The sequence below is a fragment of the Hemibagrus wyckioides genome, linkage group LG27 (genome assembly GCF_019097595.1).
Source record: "Hemibagrus wyckioides isolate EC202008001 linkage group LG27, SWU_Hwy_1.0, whole genome shotgun sequence".
Classification (NCBI taxonomy): Eukaryota; Metazoa; Chordata; class Actinopteri; order Siluriformes; family Bagridae; genus Hemibagrus; species Hemibagrus wyckioides.
In genome coordinates, this window is record NC_080736.1 from 18,162,059 (window position 1) to 18,174,558 (window position 12,500).

The 12,500-nt window shown below is 46.9% G+C and overlaps 1 protein-coding gene across 5 annotated transcripts in view; it reads right to left on the reverse strand.

Moving 5' to 3' along the window:
- bcor (BCL6 corepressor) overlaps positions 1–12,500 on the reverse strand; it is an 81,981-nt gene that overhangs the window by 45,701 nt on the left and 23,780 nt on the right. For 4 of the 5 annotated variants that reach the window (XM_058381670.1, XM_058381668.1, XM_058381669.1 and 1 more), the window contains 4 exons: positions 10,366–10,590; positions 9,106–9,396; positions 5,236–5,435; positions 3,115–3,315 (listed from right to left, as the gene is read on the reverse strand). In XM_058381670.1, coding sequence (XP_058237653.1) covers positions 3,115–3,315; positions 5,236–5,435; positions 9,106–9,396; positions 10,366–10,590 — 917 coding nt within the window. The remainder of the gene's footprint in view (positions 1–3,114; positions 3,316–5,235; positions 5,436–9,105; positions 9,397–10,365; positions 10,591–12,500) is intronic. The other variant, XM_058381671.1, reaches the window with a different exon arrangement.

Genomic DNA, 12,500 nt, shown 5'->3' on the forward strand with positions numbered 1-12,500 from the left:
ACATCACATCTGAGGAAAATCTTGCCTTAAAAGGTTCTGCCCCCTATATTGAAACAAACAAAAACACACAGCTAGCTGGCTAGTCATGATCCTCAGTTTCAGCAACAACGCTCTCTTACGTATGTACTAACTATCCTACACGTTAGCATATTAACCTACGAGGAAATACTCATGAAAGCATCATTAAGATGTTCGAATACTACATTTTAGTAAATAAGCATAGCTAGCTATCTAGCTAGCAAACAATCTGAGCCGAATGTAAACAGTACAAGAGATATAGCTTAGCAGACGAACCATCGTAAAAATATAATTCACTACACAAAATTTTGTAAATGCTAATGAACAGTAAAAAGTGAAAAGCGTAGCTAAAGGGCAAGGAAGGAATACTAGTTCCCATTATCCGTTCTCTTTGTTTTTAAAATAAATAAATAAATAAATAAATAAAAAAAAGCTTGTAAATGCTAATCAATCAATAGACAACATTCCGGTTGTCCTCTCAGTTAAAGTGTGACATATTAAAAGCAACATATCGATGTGTCTGGTGTAACCTGGTGATAGCAGCCAGGATTTCTGCGAAGTATAGCTAAACATGCTAGTCAGAACACAAACATGCGGGCTGGAGCATAGCCACGTAGCATGGGGCATGCGAGTTGTTATTGACAAAACTGGACGCAAAGATGGTCATGCTAGCTTGAAGCGTGGGCAGGTAAAAGAAGAAAGAAAAATAAGCAGATATCACTGTCTCGGGCGACAGAGCGTCCTTCACTGTGTTTCCTTCACTTTTCATTCACGGGTGGAGAGAAAGACAGGGAGAGGGACGACGAGAGAATAAAGTCGACGGTGTGCAAACAGAGAGCGGACTGGGGAGGGAGGGCAGGCTGTCACTCGTGTGTGTGTGTGTGTGTGTGTGTTATCAGAGTCCTGCATGATATGAAGGTAGACGGCTCCAGTAAACAAGCATGGTGACACAAAGTAAACACACACATACGCAAACACACCTAAACCATACGCCTACATCAAACAGGAAGGGAGGACGGCTACACCCCGAGTGGAACGAGAGAAAGAGAGAGGCAGAGAGAGAGAGACAGACAGACAGACAGATGGAGAAACGGAAAAAACATAACCATAAACAACCCCTCCTCTGTCCGTCACTTTCGCCCTACCGAGTCCTGCTTGAGGGAACATCACTTTCTCTCAGCTCTGCCACGTGAGAAGGGAAATGAGGGACAGAGAGCAAGGACGAGGGAGCATGAAGAGCGAGTGAAACGCCTCGAGAGAGAGAGAGAGAGAGAGAGAGAGAGCGAGCGATCATGCGCTCGCTGCAGTAATCGCTCATTTCCTGTGCTCTGTGCCAGTCCTTTCAGCCTCGCTGCCGGAACTAATCCAGCTCGCCATTAATCTGCCTAAATCAGGCACACAACGCCAAGCGCGCAATTACACACAGCCACGGAAACGCCGCTGCAACGCAACATCAACCGAACGCCTCGGTTTCACACAAACGCATTCGGCTGCTTCACACAAAGGAAAGAACTCTCGCATAGCTATCGGCTAATTACAACGAGCCTGTGATTTGGATTCGGTTTTAACCTTAACGCAGAATTGTGACGATTCGAACAAGGTCAGACTCACCGCAAAACGCTACAACAGCTAGCTTTCACTAGGAACATTATTTATGCTAGAAGTTCAGTTTGAGAGTCATACATTTACCCTTAGACAGTAAATTGGCTAGCTAGTTTGGGCTAGGAAAAAAGTATCCTTAGCTAGCTACTAGGTAGCTACAAGTGGAAATTTTTGGAACTATGGAAAGGAAAAAAAAGAAGAAACACACAAAAACGTTGCTATTTTGAAGGTATTACAGTACTGAAAAAAAACACGATAGTGCGAGAGATATTTGCCTCGTGAGATCAATAAAGTATATCTATCTATCTATCTATCTATCTATCTATCTATCTATCTATCTATCATGACAGATAACAGCAAGGAACTATCTTTTTAACCACATATGTGATTGTTACACTTTATCCTATGCAAAATAAATAAAGAAAGAATTTACATACTATTGATCGAGCTAGCTAGGTCGACGGCCATGTTGAATTTGACAAAACTACGCAGATAATTTTTTTATTAATTACTGTATAGAAGCTGATTTATATTCCGGATGTTAGATAATGTAATTCTTACTGCGTTACTACGAATTGATAAATGCTACAGAAACAGCACAAAAATTTTAGAAGTGTTAAGAATTGTGTTAAAAAAGAATGGCTGTTTTTTTTTCGCTTAAAGCACGATTTTTAATTGTATAACTGACCTATAACTACAGACCAATTTAATACTACATTTAAACAACGTTAAAAAAATGCATAGAAGCATGAAGCAAAAGCAGTTACTAAATTCTTCCTTAAGAAATTCTAGTCTATTTTAAAAACTCTGAGGTTGAGATTCCGAGAAGAGAAGAGAAGAGAAGAGAAGAGAAGAGAAGAGAAGAGAAGAAGGAGGAAGGAAAGAGTTAAAGATTTTCCGGCAAGAGCGCCAGGAGAGCGCAAATCGTTGAGAGAAAGCGAGCGAGACAGTGTGTGTATGTGTGTGCGTGCGAGTAAAAGCGTGTGCGCGTGTGTGTGTGTGTGCGCGCGAAGCGAAAAGAGAAGAGAAGAGAAGAGAGAGAGAGAGAGAGAGAGAGAGAGAGAGAGCGTGCGAGGGAGAAACGAGACAGCGAGATATAAAAAGGAAAAGGGAGGGAGAGGCCGTGCGCACGCCAGCGGAGGAGGAGGAGGAGAAGGAAGGGGAACGAGCGCACGGGGTGTGTGTGTGTGTGTGTGTGTGTGTGTGTGTGCGCGCGCTAAGCGATCGCTCCGTGCCTGTCAGGGGCTCTCACATGTCACACTCCGTCTCGCACGGAATTAATGAGATGCGAACGGGGAGAGATGGAGGGAGGGGGGGAGAGAGAGAGAGCAGGAGGGAGAGAGAGAGAGAGAGAGTTAGAGAGAGAGAGAGAGAGAGAGAGAGAGAGCGCAACCGATCGAGAGAGGGGGGAAAAGGGAGGGGGAGCCTACGAGAAAGGAGAAAAACACACACACACACTCTCTCTCTCTCTCGCGCACACACAAAGCGGCTTACCTCATAGCCGAGGCGAGCTGCTCTCTGCAGCAGCGTCTCTCCGGCGTTTTTGTTCACGATGAGTCTGCGAGCCTCAGGGGGCATCGGAGCGGGCGCAGACGTCGCCGTGGCGACAGCAGCGGGCACCGTGGTGACAGCGGTGGGCACAGGGGGCGACGGCTTGGGCTCGTAATCTGACTTCTGAGAGCTGCGCTTCGCAACCTGCGGGCGAGAAGCATACGTCTCAGGGAGGAAGTTGGTTCACACACACACACACACACACACACACACACACACACACACACACGAGAGCAGTTTAAAATAAACAGCACCCACGCACAAACAATTCGAGGCACAGAGAGGTCACATACCGTGTGTGTGTGTGTGTGTGTGTGTGTGTGTGTGTGGCTGACTGGAAACCACAGCTCGGCAGACGTTCCTCCGTCAGCGTGCACTCTCTGCCAGGGAAAGCTAAACAGGAAACATGCGCGCACACACTCACGTTCGCTATCTATGGAGACCAGCAGGGCGGAAGAGAGGAGGGAGAATGGAAAATGTGTGCGCGTGAGCGTGTGTGTGTGTGTGTGTGGAAGCCAGCGGGCCAGTGAGATCATGCGAGCCGATCGAGGCCTGGGAGTCCGCCCAGCCCAGAGGAGCAGCGCAGCAAAGCAGCTGTCAACACACACGCGCGCGCGCGCGCACGCACACACACACATACACACACACACACACATACACACATGGAGCACAGCGCTGCAAGGGCTGCGTTCAATATGGAGCGAGAACTAGACCGCCAAATCCGCGCCTACGAACATAAAACTCGCCCTCGCCGGAATAACGCAATCCTGTTGCGCTAATTCCAGACGGCGCTGTCTGGACGTGCTGAAACCGGTTCGAACATTTCGGGGAACTGCAACTGGTTTTTTCCCCCCTTGCTTAAAATACGACCTTTCCCTAGCCAAGCGGAGCCGGACGACGTTCTTTAGTCAGATCTTAAACCACCTTTTCCATTCTCAACCACAGAACTGACTTACGGGCACGGGTTTGATTTTACTCATAAAATAAAACTGAATTAAAAGAAACATCGAGTAAAATAAAATACCAGTTCGAATAAAAGACATCTCGATTAGATATTAATAAGAATTCCTTCATTCTGCTTCACATCATCGCCAGCGTTGGACTTTAACTTTCAGCAAAACATCTGAAACAGTAATTTGAAGGAATATTTACCTTGCGTCTTCTTTTAATTAGGAAATAAAAACAAATTGAGTTTGCACTAAAGGAGCTGGAATCTTTCATTTACCTTTTGTGTAAAAACACATAAATAACACTCAATGCTATTTCGAAAAAAAAGGAATTACGGAAGGAGGTTAATGATGTTTGAAGCGAGTATATGAAGAATTTACGGAAAAGGTTTTGCGCGAGACCAAAGTCTTCCATTACGTTAACTACATTAGCTCCCATAGCTCCAGCACAAACATCGGAAACTAACCACGTCTTGGCTGGAAAATGGTGTAAGTTTGATTTTTATATATATATATATATATATATATATATATATATATATATATATATATATATATATATATATATATATATATTCGCCCATCTGTCCCTTTAAGATTGGAAAGCTGCGTAAACGAGCGTTTTGGAGGCCAGCGCGGATAAGAGCGGCGGTAATTTATGTTCCCGTAATCACTTTTCAAGTCAAAGCCTGTGCGCTCATACAGGCACGTTCGGGGCAATAAAACGTGGGCCGTGAGTGTGCGCGAGCCGGTCAAAGAATCTGCTTCGCGAGGGAGACATTTCACTCCGGAGGCGAAAACAGAGAGAGAGAGAGAGAGAGAGACCAGACTTCCTCCCTCCCCTTACTTCCCTCCCTCCGCTGGGAGATTGCGTTTCAGTGCAAGAAGAGGTCACGACAGTCACGCTCTGAGCGCGCGCGCACACACGCTCACTCTCTCTCTCTCACACACACACACACACACACACACACACACACACACACACACACAGCTGAGTCAAGCGGAAGGAGCGGAAAGGAGTGCGCAGTTCCTAATTGGGAAGATTAACACCACAGCTTTTGGTGATATTGCCTGAAACTTGCTCAGACGGAGCGTGAAAACTTCCAAAAGCACTCACCTTGAGCGAGTGGGCGGGGCTAAGCTCCTCATTGGCTGGCTGGGTGAGTGCCCTGAGCTCTCGTTGCCCGAGGTGTTTGGTCTTGCACTGGCGCTTGCCTTTGGGTTTTTCGAGGTCGCCGTGACGCCGTGGGCGAGGCGAAAGGGCGACGTCGGGAGACGGTGAGGGGCGGAGCTTTTCCGCGGAAAGAACCGGGACGGCTGTGGAAGAGAGAGAGAGGGACAGAGAGAAAGAGTTCAGGGATACGGAAATGAACGACAAGGTCTCGTTAGGTAACGAGGCCAGATTGAGCCTTGTTAGGAGAAGGGAGAGCCCAAATAATAAATGTGTGTGTGTGTGTGTGTGTGTATAAAGCGTAGCTGTCGTGGGATTGCAGATTTGGATGATGCAGCACGATGAAACAATAACCGAGAAAATGAGAGAGAGAGAGAGAGAGAGAGAGAGAGAGAGAGAGAGAGAGAAATGAGAGCAGGCGAGAACGTGAGCGCGAGCAGAAGGCAGCTCGGCTGAAACAGAGCGAGACCTGCGCTCCACATCTGTTCCATTATTCATCACTCGCTCTCAACCACACACACGCGCGCGCGCGCCCGTTGAAAGCATGCCGAGAGCCCTACAGCGCTGGGGAAATTTCTCACACGGACGCGTCTGCAGACACGCAAGCGTGTGGGTGCGGGCGAGAGAGAGAGAGAGAGAGAGAGAGAGAGAGAGAGAGAGAGAAAGAGAGAGAGACAGAGACAGAGAGAGGGTGTGAGGGGAGAGGGAAAAACAGAGTCCCTCTGGGCAAACTGCGCAAAGCGCTTTCCTTCCAACAGGCTAATTACGTCCCCGAGACCCTCTGGGACCACACACACACACACTCACAAATGAATAGCAGCTCTAGAAAAGGCAGAGCAACGGCTTTTAATGTGAATCCAAAAAACAGGATCAAACAGAAGCTTCAAAACACCAAACTTTCTCTCTCTCTCTCTCTCTCACACACACACACACACACACACACACACACACACACACAGGAGCCTGAGGCTAACGATAGGAATTCTGAGACTCGTACGCGTGCGAGTCATCTGTAACACCCTGTCACAGGCGACGCAAATTAGTTTGTGCGTGTGTGTGTTGGTTTCCATCTGAAAAGTGTGTGTGTGTATCTCTGACATGGACATCTGGGGGATATTAGCCTCCCATTAGCACGGAACTGGACACACACAAGCTCTCTCTCTCGCTCTCACCCACACACACACACAGAGTCCCGTTTCATCAGACAGAGAGAACGACGCAGGCGAAAATCTTTCCACCTCACACGCTCCGTGCCTGCAGACGCTTGATAAAACGCCAGCACAGCGTCCAGCAGCCAAAACACTTGACAGGCTGACGCACGCACACACATACGCACGCACAAGCCCGCGCGCATGCACACACACACGGTTGTAACGGCATTGCCCAGACAACGCATGCCTCAGCCCAATGAGCCATGAGATTCCGCAACTGTGCAAATAGATGTTTGTCTGTGTGTGTGTGTGTGTGTGCGCGCGCGCGCGCGCGTACGAGAAAGAGAGAGAGCGCGAGAGAGAAGCAGCCCGCCGTCAGTCAGCAGGACTCATTAGCGCGGGCCGACGGCAGTGAGAAAAATCGCTCCTCTAATCTGCCTCGTGCTCTTTATCCCTCCGTTTCCTTCCCTCGCTCCGTTACCTCTCTCTCCCTGTCTATCATTCTCTCCCTTCGGTTTTCTCCTGCGCCTCGGGGCTCCATGTTCTTCCGTTTGTCTCCGGACGCGGGGAGACCAGATTGAGCTGTTGCCCCGGAGCCGCGGCTCCCGTAATGAAAATAGTCGATGCTGTCAAATATCGCCGTGGTGTCCGCCTTCTCCTCAGCAAAATGGCCGTTTTTAATCGTCTATAATTATGTGATAATAAATTTCCGTCACCTAAACATTTTCTGTGGGAGAACAATGATTTTTTTTCTCCTCCTAACCATCGATTCCTAACAGCACTTTCGTCAAAAAACGGCGCTGTCACACGGTGTCACATTTTTTATTTTACAGATTTATCATCCGTCAATTTATCACGCAGACTTGTTTACTAATTTCACGTGAAATTATACGTTAGTTAAAAAATACGGTTAGTTAAAAAAGCTAGCTAGACTACAACTAGCTTAACAAAACAACAGCAAACGTTTTAATCGTCTGTAAAAAGTGATTTAAAAAATCAGTCATCTAAAACTTCTGTGGTAAAACGATGTTGAAACTAACTCAATTAGCTAGCTAAAACTAGCTAAAATAGCTAACTAATGTGAGAAAGAATGCTATGTTTTCTCCTGTTAAGTTAAAATGTCATGTGCCAAAAAACTTGAAACACCGCATAAGAAGAGCTGAACTGATTACAAGTTGCTTGTTAGTTATTTATTTTAATTAGTTTAGTCTAGGCCATGCCAAAATGTTTCAGGAATGGACAGTTTCACACGGACGGGAAAATTGCGTCAGCTTCTGACAACATCAGCTAGTTTGCTGCTTGGGGATTAAGGAACATATGGCAACGCGTGACGTTTGAGATGCAGCCCTCGGCGTCTGAGTTGGGGCTAAAACGGTCCATACGTTGGTGTTGACTGAGTGCACACGTGCGTCTAAAAACAACTGGCCGCACATGCCCGAAACCACTCCATACACACACACTCCTAAAACCAGCCCATCACACACCTCCAAAACGCATCCAAAGCATGCACACACACTCTCCCACCGTCTGGCTTGGACCAACACACACTTGTAAACTAATCACCAGCTGCCTAGAACGACATATTAACGAGTCTCTTGCTCTCTGTACACCGTTCCCCTCAATGCATTTATTGTTGGGGTTCTTTATAGATCAATAACGTACGCCGTTCACGGTGTCACACACACAAAGAGTAAAAAAAAAAATCAGCTCAAGAGGAAAGAAAAAAAAAGTGTTTGGAAATTTACACTGTGTTTGGGCCACGTTTTGGGCCTTACGTCTCTTTAGAGAAAGCAGGAATGTGTGTGTGTGTGTGGGAGCCACAACAAAGAAACAGACAAAAGGACAGAAGCAGACACTCAGAAGCCCGGAAAGAGACGAGGAGCGAAAAAGAAAAATGCAAAACTTGTTTAGAAATTGGTTCAGTGTGTTTGGGCCACGTTCTGTTTTTTAGTTGCAATCACACAGATGGTGTCAGAGCGAGGAAAGAAAGGAGAGACGGAGGAGAAAAAGAACAAGGTGGAAATTCAATGTGGTGTGTCTGGATTTGTTTTTCAGTCCCACAGTGTGTGTGTTTGGGTCGCGTTCGGGTTCGTTATGTGCATCACACACAGAGAGAGAGAGAGAGCGAGAAACAGAGGAGAAGACCGAGAAAGACAGATAAAAAACCAACAAGAATGAGACAGAGGAGGAAAGATAGAAAGAAAGGAAGACAGATTTTAGTCAGAATCTTCCAAACAGAGCACGAGAGACAGGAAAGATGAGAGAGATGGAGAGAAAATGAAAATGAAAGATATTCTGAACACCGAACATGAAAAGACAAACAGAAAACGAAAGTGTTTATCTGAAAAAAAAAAAAAAATCAGCCGCGTCTTCACGCTTTACTTAAACGGAGCTAAAAACAATTTTACAGACACTCACAGCATGACTTCGGGCCGTTTCTGGATTCGTTTGACTGACAGAAATAAGAGGAAGAGAAAAAGAGACGCAAAGTCAGAATGGAACTAAAAAGAGGGGGAAAAACTGGAACTCGGATGTTTTCGGGGCTGCTTTCGGGTTCTTTATTAGCATCACGCACACAGAACTAGCGAGTGAGAGAGAAGAAAGTGTGATAAAAGGACAGAGAGAGAGAGAGAGAAATTCTTTATGTCTGGATCGGTTTTCTTACCTGAATCAGGGTCGGCGTATCCCATCACATCTCTGCCCCACCCCCTATCCTCCTCCACCCTCCTCCCCATTCCTTTCTCCAGGTCTCCATTTGTCTTGCTCTTTCTTTCAGCGCATGGTGTGACCTTTGACCCGTCGCGAGGGCAGAGGTCAGGCTTGTCATGCTGCTCCCAGAGCTCCTGGAAATGCTGGATCTGCTGGATCTGCCTTGGTTTGCTGAGCCTCAGCCCCGTCAGCTCGATACACACCTTCAGGTTCTTCACTTCCTGTTCGGACGCTGGACACCACGCCTCTGTCATTCAGGCAAAGATAAACTAGATTTAGGACAAGATCACACGAGGAAGCAAGAATGCAGTCGGGCCGTGAGACACGCATCTACTTTGTGCATCTATTTGTTCCCCAAACATCAGCTATATAAACAAGAAAAATTCAGATCTTGCTGTTTGTGTTGTGAATTGTGTGCAATATGTGAACGCAACACAACGACAAATTTTCACAATTACACTTTAAAGTCGTTACAAATGGACACTTAAGGGAACACACACACACAAAAGTTAAAGTCTAAGAGAAATACATGACATCAAGGCCTGGTTTTCTATTATAGCATAAGCTAGTTTAGCTAGCTGGTTATTTTTCCTCAGCACTGCAACGTAAAAAAAAAAAAAAAAAAAAGTGTATTAACCACGCAGATCATGAGTCAATATCACTCTAGCTGATATAATTTCCTCGAATGACTCCAGCAACCTGTACACAATTTACGTCATGGAACAATTCTTTTTTTCCCCAGCGGCTGCAGAAAACCTGAAGAGAAACAGGAAGTAGAAATTCCCCACACTCAAATGTCTGCTTTGGGACATTTAGGACTTCTGTTGTCGAGTTCCCCCCAAGATGGACATTATAACCACGGATTTATGATTTAAACACACACACACACACACACACACACACACACACACACACACACACGTAGGCTGGGAGAATGTTGAAAAGAGTAGCGCTACACAAAGGCTGTTTTGATGTCAGCCATGAAAACGCCCTTTAGGCCGAGCACAAAGCCACAGTGACCCGGAGCGTCGGATGGAGACACACACACACACACACAAACACACACACACACACACACACACACACCACGTGTGGGTTTATACGAAACATGTGACACCAATAAAAAAAGATTGAGACGATCAAAGAGAACACACACACATGCACACAGAGAGAGAAAACGAAAGACAGAATGAAAGGAAAGGAGGTCGCTCTTTACCTGGCATGAGTCGAGCCCGCTTGGCCGGCACCATGGCCTTTTCCTCCTCCTCCTCGTCTTCATCCCTCTCTCTCTCCCTCCCTCGCTCTTTCTCTCCATCCTTCTCTCTGTCCTCGGACGAACGCTGCTTGGCGTCCTGGAAGGCTTGGATGTGTTCCTTCCTCTCTTCCCTCACGTCACGTTCTGGAGGACCACAGCGCTGCAGGACGGGGACACGGTTCCCACCTGTGTGCGCACACACACACACACACACACACACACACACACACGTGTTAACCGCAACATGTCTTTTTGTTTAGAGTTGAAAGAAAAAGGAGCTGAAGAACTAAAAGGGAAACACACACACACACACACACACACACACACACACACACCCCTCCCACTTCCCCCGTTTCCCCCTGTTCCCTGGACACCCTCATGTTTGCGTTAGCTTCACCACACCCTTTCCCCATACGAACAGAGCGCTCAGGCTCTCTCTCTCTCTCTCTCTCTCACACACACACACACCGAGCTTAAATTAGCCTGAAACATCCGTGCTGAGAGCTTAGGCAGCACTCCAGCTACCCCCCCCCTTTCTGCTGTGCGTGGCAGTAAAAGGCTTCTTGAAAACGTCTCCAAGCGGCAGCGTGGATCAAAAACAGACCCCACCAGGGGCTCGCACTCCAGACCCGCTGACCCCCCCCCCCCCCAACACAACACACACACACTATTCGAGGCTGTCGGTAGGAATTTCCCTGCCTGAATACTTTTTATGTCAACATTTTAGAGTTTATGATAAGCCCAGAAATTTACTCCTCCACTTTACTCCTCTCTGTGATTTTAGAATGCATTTACATGTTAAATCTTTTATTAAAAATACATTTTTACTTTTCACACACACACACACACACACTTTTCTCAGCACATGCGTGGACTTTCCAACTTCAGCTACCACACTTTCCGTTTCTGACCGCAACAGGCACATGCACACACACTTGCCCTCGCACACACACACTTGCATTCACACACGCTCCAGTGGGCCTGCCCTTCTGCTGGCCCAGACAAGAAGGCTGCTTGTTGTGCCCCAGGCACGCGCACACACACACACACACACACACACACACGAACATCTCGTGACACATGCATCCCATAATTCATGGCTACGTCAGCTCCATGGCAACTCTCCGCCAAAGTGGGTCTCCATAGCAACCCTGTTCTGTGGCGCCCGTGTGTGTGTGTGTGGGGGGGGGGGGTGAGTGAGACCGTTCCGGTGAAAAATGTCTACTAATAACACAGAGTGAGAGAGAGAGAGAGAGAGAGAGAGAGACTGAGAAAGAGAGAGAGAGAGGGAGAGAGAGAGAGAGAGAGAGACCTCCGGACCAGACAGAAACTCAGCCAAGACTTTTTACCCCTAAACAAAAACCACCCTCACACCTCCACCTCTCTCCACCACACACACACACACACACACACTTCTCCGGGTAGAGGGAGGTCACTGCCACATTTATGCAAATTTGGAAATATAATGGCATCGTTCCATTAGCAGGAGAGGAAAGCGGATAGCAAAACACCACGTGCTGATAGAAAAGAGTGTGTGTGTGTGTGTGGGTCTTTTGTCTGAGTGCGGCGGGGGAGGAAGTGCTGTTTACCGCGCTGGGTTGGCGCTGTAGTGTGGAGAGCCACAGCAGAAGGGACTGTCCCTTTTTTTTTTTTTTTTTTTAACGAGAGACACCAAAGAGTAGTGATGGAGAGAACCTAGAGAGAAACAGCAGCTAACAGACAGATAAACAGATAGCGTGAGGGCATGAAAACATGAAAACAGAAAGAGAAAGCCGGAGATATGGTGAGACGCTTCCTGAGACATGCTGCAGGTTTTTTTTTTCCCCCTCTCAAGCAGCTTTCCTCAAAGAGTTGGCCAATTTTAGCGCAGCCACAAACGTGATGGAGTGAAGTGTGTGTGTTAACAGATTAAACGGTTTGTCTGTGCGGGTGTAAACTTAACTAGTTAACTAGCTAGCAGTGAATTCATGCATCAACTAGGCTCTAGTTCCGTTCGCTGAAATCCTCTTGTGGTTTAGCGTCGGGTTTCTTTTCTCGCATACGTTTAAGCAAAGAAACTTCTTCCTTTGGAAAGATGTCTCCTTCCTTGCGTCAAG